General features: G+C 33.8%; 1 protein-coding gene across 2 annotated transcripts in view; it reads right to left on the bottom strand.

The window, feature by feature from the left end:
• The window catches only part of LOC110022634, a 75,580-nt gene that overhangs the window by 6,435 nt on the left and 52,082 nt on the right, over positions 1-17,063 (bottom strand). For both annotated transcript variants that reach the window (XM_020721681.1, XM_020721682.1), the window contains exon 13: positions 3,669-3,749. In XM_020721681.1, the coding sequence (XP_020577340.1) occupies positions 3,669-3,749 (81 nt within the window). The remainder of the gene's footprint in view (positions 1-3,668; positions 3,750-17,063) is intronic.

Genomic DNA, 17,063 nt, shown 5'->3' with positions numbered 1-17,063 from the left:
TAACTTATTTGTACTCATGAAATTACAGAAGCGCGGAACTCATTTGTATGTTACATGTAATTTACAAAAAGGTTACAGGAGGGGAGGGTTATAGAAGGGATAACCCTGATATAACCCCCATGTACCCCCTGAATAACCCCTGGACGTATGCAGATATTTTCCTCCTCCGACGCACATTCGCCTTCCTCTTCATCATTTGTAATGCTCTTAGTGGATGCCCCTCGAGCTTTGCCAATACTCTGTTCCTCTCCTCCAAGTACTGGTCAGCACTGGATACCAGTGTGACGCTATGCCTATAGTGTATTAGGTGAGGTAAATCCCGTCTATACAAAATCTTGAAAGAGGTGGTATGTGTTTCAGTGTGGTATAAAATATTATACCAATATTTTACCAACTTAATCCACCTGACCCGCAGTCATGACATATTAGACACAAAACAATGCAAATGTCTCCACACTCTTGTTGACCACATTCATCTGGTCATCGATCTGGGGGTGATATGTGATGCTCCTTTTAAGGGTTGTTCATTGTAATCTGAACAGCTCCATCCAAAAGTGGTTGAGGAACAACTTGTCCCTATCAGATATAATAGATAAAGTGGTTGAGGAACAACTTGTCCCTATCAGATATAATAGATAAAGTGGTTGAGGAACAACTTGTCCCTATCAGATATAATAGATTCTGGTACTCCGAGCAAGTGAACCACTTCCCATATGAACACCATCGTCACCGAGACCACCGTGTAGGAGTGTTGTAATAGGATGAACTGTGCATACTGGCTCAAAAGGTCCACGACCACCAAAATCATTGCAAACCTTCTGATCGATACAAACCCCTCTATAAAATCTATGATCACTTCTACTCAAAACTTCTCTGATAAGGCTAGGTACAGTAGCGACCCTCTTGATGCCATGATCATGTATTTGTGTCGTTGGCACAGATTGCACCACGCCACCACGTATTCTACATCTCTATGCATTCTCACCCAGTAAAGCTCTATCGATAGACACTATAGGTCTTCTATACATTGGAATGTGTCTCAATTGCAATGTCATGAAACTCCTTCAACAATCTAGGAATCTACTCCGATGTCATCGGTAACACGAACCGATCCTGATAGAGTAGCTCCCCCCCTTTCAATGCATATTATGGGTGACTGTTTGGAATATGTAGCAACCCTGCCCGCATTTTCCTCAGCCCTTCATCTTGCTCGCTCTCCCATCTCTTTGCCTCCATATCGAGGACCAAGGGTACTGAGAAGACTGTCAACTAAAGCTCCTCTCCCTTCCTCGACAGAGCATCGACGGCTTTATTCTCCAGCCCTTTCTGGTACTGAATCTCAAATTCATATCCCAGCAACTGGGATAGCAACTCCACCAAGAAGCCCATCTCTTCTACCCGTATCGACTAGATTATGGTTTTTGATAAGCTAGCATCTTCTCTCAGCATCACCATCCTACCTTCCATTTGGATCCATCATCAGGGATTTTCAGTCCACCTTCATCTCTCCAAGCATCTCTAGCCACTTAATCCCCAGAATCACATTTGTACTGCCCAAGTACAAGGGAAGGAAGTCTTCCACCACCTGTAAGTCATGTAGTGTCAGAGCCAACCCTTTAAATTTCTTGACTTTTCTCCACCTTCCCTGCACCCATCATAACGTTGAAGCTCTCTGTAGTCATCGGCTCCAACCTTAAATGATCCATGATCTTATTTAAGATAAAGTGATGCGTGGCCCCATTATAGACCAACATCACAATTTATTGTTCCCCGATCCGCCCCCACTTTCATGGCGTAATTCAGAACAAATCTCACTATTGCACTGATGGGCATAAACCTTTTGCTCTTTTATCCTACACTTATGCATCAGTGAAGTGCTTGAAATTTTCCCCGGGACGAGTCTTCCTATTATTTCCGTTTAGCGTCTCTTTCTGAAATGACACTGTCTCGGTCCTCGATGTCGTGGTTGTCGAGGCACTCCTATAAAATTATGTTTTGTTGTCTTCTTTGGTGGCCTTCTTCACTTGTTTCTTGTATTCCATCATCTGGACGAGCCCCATCATTTTCCCTCATTCACGCGGTCTCAATGGTTGTATGGCCGCTCGAATGTTGGGCTTCAAGCCCTTAAGTTCTCTCCAGTTCTGCTGCAGAAATACCCTTCAATTACCCTGCAAGAGCTCAAGTTCTCCTTGTATTCCGTAAACTTCTCCTCCTGAGTCAGAGCATAGAATCGCTCGTGTGGATTTCCTTTTCGAATGACTTAAAAACGCTCCAACAAAAAATCCTTAAAGTCCTCCCACAAATGCATCGAATACCTTGCCTCCATTCACTGAAACCACGCTAGAGTCATTCCCTCCAAACATAATCCTGCCAACATGAGCTTCTCTTTCTTAATCAACCCATTAATTGTAATGTATCGCTCCACCCAAAACAACCACCCATGTGCACCTTCACTTTGAAGATCGTCATCTTCAATTTTTTTGACCCTTGCATCTTCTTCACCCCAACTTCCTCTTCCTCTATTATTTCCCCCATGTGTCTAGGATGAGGGGTGAAACTCCCTCCTCCAATCATGGTTATACCGTACTCCTGAATCCCTCTGTCCTACTTTGTGCCCCCTGCACTATCCCTCCTCCGGACATAGCCACACCACTCTGGAATCCCTCTGTCCTCCATTCTCTTTGTGCTATTTCCCCCTTGCATTTTCGAGTCAACTTGCACTAGTTATACGTGATCAATGGCCTTGTGAGTCACGCTTGGGCACTGGGATCGCCCACAGTATCCTGAGACTAGGCCGGCTGGCTTAAACCGGCACCAGCTGGTTTGGCTTAAGCTGGCTAGTCCGAACCGGCCCTTCTTGAACTGGTTCCTCAGTAGGGGAGGGCTCATGCATATCATATTTTTGATGTAATAAGAAACATTTGAATATAAAACAAAATTTAGGTGATAGATACGTAAATACATAAAAATTGGGTGGTATGTATGCAAATGCCATTATAATAGAATGATGTAAATTGGAGCGGATTTTTGTTTATGGACCCATGAAAATTTCTTATATAAAATATTTATCATTAGAAAAGTTCACAAACCCATGACCACAATGCCCCCGCAGCCCATATGCCATTGCCTACCGCAAAAATCCTATAAGTTGGAATTATAAAAGTTTATTTGATTTCTTCTCCATTTCTTTGATCCACAATAACAATAATCTAGCATTTTAAGTGTGAAAAAGTGACTTTGATACAATTGAACAACAAACCACCATCACCTCAGCCATCCCACTCAAATCATCATCCCACCGTGCCCAAATCCTTAGTATTTTTGTTTATAGTTGAGTTAGGAAAGGGTGGCTTAATCCCCATTCCATTGCATTAAACCACGGAAGTCCTAACTATCCATATTGGGAATTGAAGAATGGCTAAAACCTAGCAATATGAACTTTCTAACATGAATTATTTTACTTGACGGTCAGAAGAATATTTAATGAATAATGCCTGAGCAAACTGGGAAACAAGTAATATTTTAATAAATGAAAGCAACTCCATATATATATATATATATATGATAGATAGATAGATGGATACAGTTTTTTTTAACCTTTTTATTCATTTGTCCATTTCATAAATTATTTATTTAGCACAAAGAAATAAATTATAGAACAAAATTACCTTGACAGTCTGGTCATCGTACATAACCCAATGTTCATGTTCATAAGCAAAGCAATGATAATGTTGCCCATAATAGCACACCTAAACAATGAAGAAACATTAATAGTATCAAGTTGACATCAAACCTAAAGGAGTCAACAAAATGGCTTGGCTACGAATAAAATATGGCCTGATCAAAATCATTGGCGTTGAGCAGTTGCTCCCACATAAAGCATACTGCACAACATAATATATAGGCAATATATTGCATTATTATTATTCAACAATAGTCCAATTTTCTAGTGTATAATTGAACTAAGCAAATGCAAGACAAGCATTCTAATGCATCTGTCAGTGCCTTCAACTTATGACAGTATCTTTCTATTTTTTTTATTTTTTTGGTATAAGGAGAAACTTTCTCAATGAATGCACTAAAATGCTATTTTATTTCGATAAGATGAGCTTGTACTTGCATAAATGATTTATAATTTATGAATCACTGATCAAATGGGTAAGTGATGAAATAATGCTTTTATCCCTTCAACTACTCATAGGAGGTTGAAAGCCAAATTACAAATAATAATAATAATGATGATGATGATAATGAAGATGATGATGATGATTAATCACACAAAGACAAGTGTATAAAACAATTAGAGGTAGAACACCAAGGATAGAAATTAAATCCTTAATATTTTATTTCCAACTGCAGGACGGAAAACTGAACAAAGAAAGAAAGGCATCACAAGAAATAACACAAGTTCACAATAAATCGAAGAACAAGCAATCCTCCACACAAAAACAAGCAGCCATTACTTCCATATAATCACAAGACCTTTATTTGAAAACAACTGAAAGGTGAAAAGAGTCGAGGCCCATTGGTTTAAACCCCATACTTCATGATTTACTGCTCATCATTTTCCAACAAAAGAAAAAGGTTGAATATAAACATAATTTCTGTGAACAATATGAATATTAATGCAATTTCTGGAAAAAAAAAAATTTTGTGTGTGATACGCCAAAGGAAACATTCTGAACAGGCGCAAAAATTCAGACCATCAGAATTCCAGAAAGGGATGACTAAAAATTAGTGCAATTACTGTAATTTTAAAGAGCACCAATTGGAAGGATGGTCATCAGATTTCCGGAAATGCATTGTTGCATATTAATGCAACTCAGGGAATTTGTAGGCATCATTTGAAGGTTAAGTTGAATCCTGAAATTTCTTTCAGGATTTGCATGGTGCCCCTCAAGCTCAAATATATACTAATCATTTTTAACTTAGAAATCAAGTAAACGAACTGATCTTTACTAAAAGCTTATGTGAGAATGTCGTATTTTAAATTAGTTGAAATGTAACCTTGATAATCCATTACCCAGTTTTATTTAACCTATCACAATCAACCTGTGGAAGTCAATTTCTTAACAATGCTAAGAACGGTTTGATTATTCACAACGCATCATCATTACATTTGTAGTAGTGTGATGGAAAAACTTCCTTTCTTTTTATTCACAATTGAAAATATATTGCACATTTCTGCACACAACTTTCTAGATTAAAAACAACTCTAATATAGAAAAGATCCTTTAATTAGATCTTCTATAATTGGTTGCCTAATATCAACTTTCCTCATATACAGGTTTTCTAATATACAAGATTCATATTTCCGACTTTCCATGACACCCTAGCTCAAGCTGGAGCATAGATATTTATCATGTCCAACTTGTTACAAATAAAAGTGACGCTAGCTCCATTAAAGACCTTTGAGAATTTTATCCACTAATTGTTTCCCGGTCTTCACATGAGCTATAGAAATTAAATTTTGTTGAGTATTTTCACAAGCAAAATGACAATTTATCTCAATATGCTTAATTCGTTCATGAAAGACAAGATTTAAGGTAACATGGATTGCAACTTGTTTATCACATCACAACCTTGCTGGCTTTCATCATAAAACCTATCTCGATAGGAGTTGAGATACCCACATCAATTCACTAGAAGTTTTGTCATCGCTCGATACTCAGATTCAACACTGGATCGTAACAATACATTTTATTTCTTATTCTTCCATATGACGAAATTACAATTAACAATGATGCAATATTCAACAATGGATCTTCGATCGATCTTGGAACTTGCCCAATCTCCATCAGAAAAACATTCAATATTTTTATGCCTATGATTATGATATAAAATACTTTGTCCAGGAGTTCTCTTAAGGTAGCATAGTATCTATTTTACAACTGATCAACGATGGACTTTAGGGGAAGACATAAATTGACGTGTAGTATTAACTAAATACGCAATGTCGAAAAGAGTTACTGTAAGGTAGTTTAATTTTTTCACCAACTTCTATACCGCTCAATATCACTAAAAGTTCACCATCCTTGGTAGGTTTTTGAATATCAAGCATCAGGATACTGCATGGTTTGACTCCTAAATTTTCAGTTTCGGCTTACAAATACAACACATACTTCTATTGAGATAGAAAAATATCCTTCTTGCTCCATAATACCTCGATCCCCATGAAGTACTTCAAAGAACTCATATCTTTAGTGGTGAATTGATTTTGAAGAAATGATTTCAAAGATAAAATTTTCTGCACACCACTTCCAATAATAATAATGTAATCAACATAAACCACGAATAGAATGATTCTTGAAACAAATTGCTTATAGAATGCAATATGATCACTTCTGCATTTCTACATCCCAAATCCTTCTGAGCTAAATTTTTCAAATTATGCTCGAGGGCATTGCTTCAATCCATATAAAAACTTCTGAAGATAACATACTTTCCAAAACTCCCCCTAAGCAACAAACCAGGTGGTTGCTTCATGTATACCTCTTCCAAAAGATCATACTGCAGAAAAGCATTCTTATATCAAGCTGGTGCATGTGCCAATTATTCATTGCAACCCAGGGTGGGAGTAAGTGAACCAAAGTCAACTTAACTATCTAAGAGAATGTGTCCCAGTAGTCGATCCCATAAATTTGAACATAGCCCTTAACAACCAACCGAGCTTTGAGATGAGCTACGAATCCAACAGACTGAAACTTAATTGCAAAGACCCACGTATATCAAACAGCCTTCTTGCCAAAAGGCAATGCAACTAGTTCTAAATTTCTATTTTCAATTAAGACATTCAACTCATCAAACATTTCTCTCGCCACCCAGAAAAAAATAGGGCTTGTTGAACTGATCCTGGTACCTCAACCGAGTAAAAAAAAAAAGCAATATACGAACAAGAACTAAAAGATAATTGATTATAATTAACACAAAAGGAAATGGGATAGGTGCATTGATGTTTTCCTCTTCGAAGAGAAATCAAGGTCTTTGGGAGGAGGAACCGCGGAGGAAAATAATATTAATTCCAAACTAGGATCAGAGGAATGAGGACTTCTCGAGTAAGTATTAGTGATGATTGTCTAGGTTGAGGCACTGGAGGTGGAGGTGGAGGTGAAGGTGGAGCAGGATCTAAATGTATGATGTAACACATTAACAACTCATCAGAATCATGTGATGAGAATTTAGGCACCGAATTTAGGCACCGATGAATCACCCAAAAAAAAAAGATTTGCTCATGAAATATTTTCATAATTAATCAATCGAAAAAAAAAAGTTGACCGACAACATCAGAATGAACCAGCTCAAAACTACGACCTTTTTATTAACTCTAGGAACAAAATACAAACGATGGTGTTTAATAAATTAACATGACTCACAATCTAAAGATGATAATTATTAAAACAGAGGATACACCTTCAACATTGATAGTGATAGCCCCCCATTCCCCCTCCCGTGAATCTTGTCCTTTTATTGATAATCATCTTCGTCACAAGATCCTGACAATGATCAGGGAAGCATAGGATACAACAATCAAGAACACATGTAATCTTGCTAACATAGACAAGATTAAAAAAAATTGAGGCAAACTCAGGAGATGTTAATAGTAGCATAGGTGTAACATTAATGGCGCCATAACTAAACAGATTAAAAATCTATCCATCTGCTAAGGTGACAAAAATAAGATTTGTATGAAATATCTATCATGTGATCTATGACGCCAAAATAAATAACTCATTATGTAGAAGAGGAAAGAAAACAAGTATGATTACTTGACTCAACAAAGGGCGGTGATAGATTGAAATTGCTTGGATGCTTCCTAAAATTGCATGAATTAAGCATATTCATCTACAAAAATCAAGAGAGCCAGACTATGATCTAGAAACCTTCAATTTAAGAGATCAACTTCTGACATGTTTTCTTCGTATGACCAATTTCACGGTAGTAGTAGCAAACTACCCTTGAACCGTGATTTCCATAATTCGAAGTTCTTCTTCCATAATTGTCTTGAGACTAAGATTTATAGATGTCTGTATTTTTTCAGCTAACAAGAGCACTAGGTGGTTGTACGGATGAAGCCCGAGAACCCGAACTAATACGCAACACCCAAGTTAGGCTTCTCTCAAAGGAATAACTATTGAGTAATACAGAATCCATGATTTAACACTTTCATACTGCAAGTTGAGGCCAGCTAAAAACTAATAATAATCATTTGTTTTCTTCGAGTCTCTTTTTATTAACTCTAGGAACAAAATACAAACGATGATGTTTAATAAATTAACATGACTCACAATCAAAAGATGATAATTATTAAAACAGAGGGTACACCTTCAACATTGATAGTGATAGCCCCCCATCCCCCCTCCCGTGAATCTTGTCCTTTTATTGATAATCTTCTTCGTCACAAGATCCTGACAATGATCAGGGAAGCATAGGATACAACAATCAAGAACACATGTAATCTTGCTAACATAGACAAGATTAAAAAAAATTGAGGCAAACTCAGGAGATGTTAATAGTAGCATAGGTGTAACATTAATGGCGCCATAACTAAACAGATTAAAAATCTATCCATCTGCTAAGGTGACAAAAATAAGATTTGTATGAAATATCTGTCATGTGATCTATGACACCAAAATAAATAACTCATTATGTAGAAGAGGAAATAAAACAAGTATGATTACTTCACTCAACAAAGGGCGGTGATAGATTGAAATTGCTTGGATGCTTCCTAAAATTGCATGAATTAAGCATATTCATCTACAGAAATCAAGAGAGTCAGACTATGATCTAGAAACCTTCAATTTAAGAGATCAACTTCTGACATGTTTTCTTCGTATGACCAATTTCACGGTAGTAGTAGCAAACTACCCTTGAACCGTGATTTCCATAATTCGAAGTTCTTCTTCCATAATTGTCTTGAGACTAAGATTTATAGATGTCTGTATTTTTTCAGCTAACAAGAGCACTAGGTGGTTGTACGGATGAAGCCCGAGAACCCGAACTAATACGCAACACCCAAGTTAGGCTTCTCTCAAAGGAATAACTATTGAGTAATACAGAATCCATGATTTAACACTTTCATACTGCAAGTTGAGGCCAGCTAAAAACTCATAATAATCATTTGTTTTCTTCGAGTTTGCTAAGTCCGGACATCAGTACTAAAGGGCAATAGTACGTTCAATTCTTCATAAACACATTTTAAGGTGAATATGATATGTGTTAAGTGATTGATCTTGTTGTTCAGCTCAATAAAACTCTTTGCATACATTAAAGATTTGAGAAATATTTTCTTCCAAAAAACACATATGTCAATTCCTCCATCGCATCTTTCATACAGTCACAATGAGTAATATAAACAACTTGTTCATATTTGATATAGCATCATATTAGTATCAAAAGTTGGGCATCAACTCTCATCCATTCAGAGTAAGTCGGATTAGTTTTAGCTTGGGGACTCTCAATGAGGTGCCTCGCTCGATCCAAATGCACGATGCATGAATCCTGTTGACACAAAAAAGACGAACAAACCTGGCAAACAGAACGGCGCCGACCGAGCTATCCGAATGATGCAGACGATGTCAAACGAACGATCAATCCAAACAAAGAGCTCTGATACTATGTGACAAAAAAGCTTTCCTCTTCATATTCACAATTGAAAATATATATTACATATTTATACAACTCCCAACCCTAGATTAAGAACAATTCTAATAAAGAAAAGTTCTTGTAATTTGATCCCCTCAAATTAGATTTTCTATTACCAATTTTCCAAATACACAAGATTCAGATTTATGACTTTCCGTAAAAAGTAGAAAGTTGTATACCTTCACAAAAACAATTAAGTCATATGGCCTCACAACTTCTATAAACAGCGCCCTAAATTTAGCTTTTCAACACTGCTATAAGGAACAATACACAATTCTTACTTCTCAATGTAAAAAAACTTCTAAAGACAAAAAAAAAAATAAACATATTTGGATTTACAATCCGACAAAATTCAGATTAATATTACTTGAGATATTTATAATCTCACCGTTCCTATTTTAAAAGAAAATGTATTTTTAATGTAATAGTTTAAAATATTTTATCATCTTACATGCAACTTCAAGATGTTCTTCTGTAAGATTATCCATAAATTTATCATCTTACATGCAACTTGACTAAGAATAACAAAATAGAAGCAAATATCAAGTCAACTGAGAGATAAATAGCCCTAACTTTCACTAAAAAAAAAAAGTTTAAAATTGCACAATTTTATACTACCATGTTAGTCGTTCATGAGCGGCATAAACCTTAAAGTGTCTTAAGGTGTGAGCTCAAATTTAAAAAGTTACATATATTAATAAATATTATGTAAAATATGCAGAGTAAAATAAGAAATAACATACCAACATTCTAACTTATTAACATATTAAAAAATAATATAATAACATTGTACCAAAGTATAAAAGTAATAAATTGCATAAATATTAAAGTAAAATGTTAAACCCTAACATCGAATTATAAAATAAAATGGGTTATACAAACACTAAACTAGCAGTATTCTACTATTTTAAAATAAAGTACTAAATTATCAAAACATAATAGTAAAAAATAATTCAATTTAGGTTTTTTCCCTCACTTATACTATCCCCACCGCCGCACTCCCCCACAACATAAACAAAAATAAACCAAGTCCTTGATATTTGAAATTTTAATTTTAAAGTTCATAATAATCTAATCACCCAGTTGAATTTCATTAGAATCATCAAAATAATGAATTGTTTATTTCGTATTTTATCCTTAGTCGTATCTATATTTTCTCAATCATCCTCATTATTTTTAATCCCAATTATATTCTAATTTTAATGAATAATTATCAATAAAAATATTAGCTAAAATAACAACTATGTAAATATTAATAACTCAAATTATATAAAGTTTTATGCATATATCTTTCTAATATTTCTTGTTATTTAGTTGTATAGTGTTAGATTTAATGAGTAAATATATTGATACTGCCTTTAGTTTTGTTTTAAAAAAAAGCAAATAACCACAACATTTTGAAGTGTTTTTTAACAAAAGTTAGGTGCGCCTCTTCCTGGGACAATGTATGTATATATGTCTGTCTCTGTGTTTACATACATACATACATACATACATACATACATAAATACATACATACATATATATATAAAGCAACATTTAACAATTTAATTAAATAAAATGCAAGCAAAAATGTTTAAGCGGCCGTTTGGTTGAGTGACTTAGTGGTGTAATGTAAGTCTTGTGCAAGGAATTAAGAAATTTTTGTGTTTAGTATGAAAATTTATAAATACAATAAAAAGTTTTAATGAATTTGAAATTTACACCGTAATTGATTTTCACTAAATTTAGAATCCAACCAATTTAGCTCAATTTGAATTACATCGTTCATGCAAAATGTCATACGCAGGTAGCCGTCGCACACCCATATCGTTGCCCGCCCCTTCCCACGCCGCCCGTCACCGTCCGTCTACTGCCAACCACAACCGCACGCCGCCCAGCGCCCGCCGCCTCCCTTCACCGTTCGTTTGTCGCCGTCAACATCACTGTCACCGCCCGTTGTCAACGTCTGTCGATATTTGGCCAAGCAAATATATTATTTTCAATCTACTTCGAACCAAATAAAAATCCTACATTTATTTTAAAGTGAACCAAACAATAATTATAGTACTATGTAAACATTTAGCATTGCATTTCATTTTTAGCAAATCAAACGGAACCAAAGTTATTTAAGTTAGATGTAAAATGAAAATAGTATAAAAAGAGAATAAAAGCTAATCAAAGTCAATTTGTTATTATAGGTACACCAAAAGAGTAAGTTGATTTGAGAAAAAGGCCAACCGACCATATTGAGTAGATGGGAAATTATGTTTTTTATTTTCCATCAGTTCCTTCGTTTCCGAAATTGCATATAAATTGTTAAAATATGTCAAATTCTTTTTAAAACGAAAATGTTTTAAATGTTTTAGCCTCTTCCTTTAAACATGCAAAATTTCATGATTTTATGTTGCATTGATTAAGGCAAATGTTAAATAAAATAAAGAAAAAAAAAAAGATATATGCATATAAATATGTGGAGTCACCTCTATATGGTACGACTAATGAAGCAACGTACCCGTGCATGTAAAATGAAAATGATTGGCAACCATTTCGGTGGGTTTAGAAAATAATTTAAATGTGCACTTTTAATACAAATGAAAATGATTGGCAACCATTTCGGTGGGTTTAGAAAATATTTTAAATGTGCACTTTTAATACACATTTAGACTGTGAATCCCATTAATAAATGTTATAAACAAAATAAATAAAAAATAATAATAAAATTGATTTCTTTAATGTCTCTTTAATTATTGTTGAATGAATTCTTACAAAATATTTTAAAAATATTAATTATTGTAATTTAGAGAGATTTTATTTATTAAATCGTTTGACTCATACCTCTAATTGTTGACATTTCCAAGGAAACCTCCTTTAGAATATATGGATCCTAGATACTATACACAGACGTCAAGGAGCCCAAGGAGATGGGTACAACATGTTAAGTTTATTACTTTTCTTCCACTTGTAAAAGTTTAAAGTTCAACGTATGTTTTACAAATTAAGTTTTATGAATTAGAATGACTCTGATATTTTGGATGATTTTATTTAAGAATGAAACTATTTTGATACTCCTTTCTCTATTTGACTGTCTATTCACGCCTTGATAGTCTAAGCACCCAGGCCTCATTGTGACAACTTAAGTGGTCAAATTGTCATTAAGAGAACCCATGCCTTTTAACCATCATCGTGAGGATACCAAATCAGGCTGTTAATGAATATTTTAGGCCATAAAATGATAAATTAATTCTAAACATTTGATTTTTATTGCTAAGAGTTACAAATCCAAGACAGGTTAATCAATCAACTTCACCTTCCAAGTCTTTATCAACGAAAACATTGTTTACATATAATTGATGAAGTGGATATCTGAATTTCTAACTAAAAAAACATGACCGAATCTATGTTACTCTTATCAATAGAAGAAAAGATCTCTTGGTAATAGATTCCAGAGATCCTAGTGAATTTTTTTGCAACTTAAATTTTGTAGCATCAGTCAATAATTCCATTGGCCTTGTATTTAGAATTGAAAAATCATTTACATTCAGCAAGTTTCTTCTCTTTAGAATGATTTAAAAGCTTTCATATATCATTTCATTTAAGAACCTTAATTTCACCATGAATGGCTTCTTTTTATTATGGTATTTTTAGAGCTTACACAATGTTATTTTGAATTATAATGTTAGAAAGAAGTAAATGCATGGAAAGTAAAAGATAATATTAAAAAAAATTCCACATTTGAATTTTTTCTACAAGTCGTTGCACACATTCTGTGAGCAATAACAATGTTCATATCATAAGAATCAAATTCAGTTTGCTAAGTGGAAGTAGGATTGAGAAGAGGAGATTGGCTCTATTCAGGTAAACATAGTCTGGTCAACCTTTCAGCTGAAGCGACCTTGTCGCCTTGAAAAGGCCTCAGATAAAAATAGAATGGGAGCAGGAGAAAGATCAAAATAATATAAAATTACTTAAGGAATGAGTTAGATTTTTACCCCTTAAATGTAAATTTTGCAGTGAAGAGATTGATTTCAAAGAATGTTACGTCCATTATGATGTAGAATTTGAAGAGGTGATGTAAAAATTTATTTGTAAGCTAAGAGAGTAACATAGAAAAATGGCCGTAAAAATTTTAAGATAAAGTTTGTTGCTTTCATGCGAGAGAGATGTGGAGAAAAGCAAAGCAACCAATAACCTTGAAGGGTATCAATGAAATGAGTCTAGGTATGGGATAGGATTGTGTAAGAATTTGGTAAGGTGTTCTAAATTTTTTGATGGCATAAAGCTAATACAATAAGCACCAATAAGGACAGCATTATCAAATAATTGTTGAGAGCTTTGTTAATGAATTATTAATCAAGCATATTCTAGGAAGTGCATGCTTTTCCTTTCTACCATCCCTATTTTGTTTAGAGGTATTAAGACAAAAAAATGCAGTAAACTATTCAAGAAGATAATTTCTAAGGTTGAAATGAAATTATTCACCAATGTATAATAGTGCAGATTTGTGAAGCTGTATATTAATGGATACAAACGAAGAATCACCAGATCAATAAAAAAACAAGAAAAATTAGACACAGATCCATTACTTATAAGAAAATACATTTCCCACATATTCAAAAATAAAAAAGGAAAGAAATATGTCACGGATTACTTTTTTGACATCAACTGGCGCATCTAAATCAAATGGCAGATAGCTCAATATAATTTTTTGTTTAATATTGCAATTATCTATTTCCTATTTAGTTTTATATAAATACCCATTAAAAGAGAGAGCAAGTTCAGCTTTTCTATCCACTTCTTCTATTATAATGGGGATAAGGTTCTATGCTTGTAACATTTATTCTGTCCATTTTTTCTCTAATCCCCTTCTAAATGGAGCTATTCTTTTCCTATTATTCTATTTGGTTTCTTTAACTTCTATTCCAAAGAGTCACTCATCAAAAATGGTGAAAATCAGACATAAGGAAAACTCCTGTATTTCAAGCCTCATATCGCCTCAATGGAAGGAATTATCAGAAACAATCCTCAAACGAGAATACCTTTATAAAAAGAAAAAGAAAAATCTGACACCTTATAGATCTACCTCAAGAGCCGAAAGACTCAAAATTTATCCGTTGGGAAAAAAAATTCCATGATCATGCCATAGTTGAGGAATAACATGATGACATAAATCAATGGGCCATACATGTTCTTATGTACCGTAAATGAAGTTTAGGTGGTTGTCAAGCAAATAAACTAAAAAGTCAAAGATGTTGCTCTAGTGTACGAAATCAAAAATACACCTTCCCAAATTTAGATCCTCGATTCAGTGCCACTGACCACATGACAAACTTTGCTAACATCTTCTAAACCTACAAACCCAATCACAATAATGAAAAGATAAATGTAAAAAATTGTTCCTTAACAACTATGAGGAACAAAACAATATATATATATATACCCAACTTTACCTATATTAATGTATTACATATTCATCACCTTGGAATTAAATTTTTATCAATCCATTAAATTATTAGAGTTCATAATTCCAAAGTCACATTTTTTTACTGATTACTATATCTTTTAGAATCTCACAACAAGGAGACGAGTAGACAAACTAGAGAGAAAAATGAGTTGTCTTCATGAGGAACATAATCAACAATAATGCTTATTCATTTCCACAACAATACTGACATCATCTAAGAACATGATAGGCTACGACATTACTCCTTTAAAATCCTTTAATTCGTGTTTTTTTTACCATTCAATGCATGTTTCCTTTTCTGATTTCGAATGTTAACATAAGGATTTTTATTGTCAGACCACTTTCAAAACATTGTATTATTTTCTTGAAAGTAATTCTAAATCCTCTACACCTTTTGCGAACACTCTAATATCCCAATACTTATGGTGCTACAAATTTTGTCACTTTCATTAACGATTGCACTTGAATGACTTATGTTTATCTTATAAAAAAACACACCATATCAACATTACCCATCCCAATTCATTGTGTTGATACAAATCAATTAAATACAAATGTCAAAATATTTAATAATGCTGGTGATTATTTTAACCACATATAACCATCATTCTTTCATAAAAAAGATATCATCCACCAATTTCCATGTCCCAACACTCCAACAAAATTGAGTGACAAAAAGAAAAAACATCATCTTCAAGAAATTACCAGCACTCTCCTCCAGAATCCAGTGCAAAAATGATACAAGGAAAAATTTGTTCTAATTGCCACGTACCTAATCAATAGAATACCTTAAAAAATGATCGACTCCAAAATCCCTTAAATTACATGAAAAAATTATTCCACATAAATCACTTCTTCTTAAAGATTCCACCAAAAGTCATCAGGTGCATTGCCTATGTTCCTATCTACAAACACTTCTTCTTAAAGATTCCACCAATAGTCATCAGGTGCATTGCCTATGTTCCTATCTACAAACAACACAGATATAATCGTTCTTAAATGTGTGTTCGTATTTCAAAGGATGATACATTTGATGAAAAGTAAAATTTTTCAAAAGTGATCTAGAAGGGGATGATGTTGAACTTGGTAAGTTTGATGAAACATCAATTTTCATCTTAATACCCATATAATAAAAAATCCTAATAATCTACCCCTTCAAGTATATAAAAGCTCATCCTCAATTTACAGCAAGCTCAAGTCATAAAACCCTTATCATTTAATAATGACCATCCCATCACAACTTTATTATACCCCATCTCCCAATGTATATCCTATCAAAAATTTTCTTCAACATACAAGGCTATTCTTATAAATATTAGATCTGATTCAATTACAATAAAACAAACCCTTTTTGATTATTAAAGAAGAAAATCGGTGGGAGGAACTAAGAGAGGAGATGAATGCTATGAATAAAAATCAAACTCGCAAGATTGTGAACCTACCAAAAGAAAAAAAAATTACTATGGCATGCAAATGATTTTTTTTAATATAAAATATAAAATAGATGAGAGTCTAGCAGAATATAACAAAAGATTAGTAGTCAAAAGATATACCCAATTCTATTGAATTTGGTATCAAAAAATTTGTAATCTAGTTTCAAAAAATGAATCCAATCTGTAGTCTGATTTCTTTAGTTTTGGATGATCCATGCAACAGTATGATGTAAAAATTAGTTTTTATATGAGAAAACTCAAGATGAAATCAACATAGATCCACTACCATAATTTGAAACTACCTTTACACAGAAAAAGATGTACAGATTAAAAAAACTCTACATGAATTGAAAAAATCCCCAAGAACTTGGTTTGAAAAATTCACAAAAGCCCTAATGGGAAATGGATGCAAACTAAGCCAAGGAGACCGTACAATCTTCATAAAGCACTCCTTCAATAAAAAAAAAATTCAATTCTTATCATAATGTTCACGATATAATTGTCCAGGTGATGATAGTTAAGAGGAGGAGGTTCTTAGAAAAAAA

This window comes from Phalaenopsis equestris, unplaced genomic scaffold, assembly GCF_001263595.1.
Source record: "Phalaenopsis equestris unplaced genomic scaffold, ASM126359v1 Scaffold000201, whole genome shotgun sequence".
NCBI lineage: Eukaryota > Viridiplantae > Streptophyta > Magnoliopsida > Asparagales > Orchidaceae > Phalaenopsis > Phalaenopsis equestris.
The sequence above is the reverse complement of the archived record's forward strand: the minus strand, read 5'-3'. Positions and strand labels throughout refer to the sequence as shown.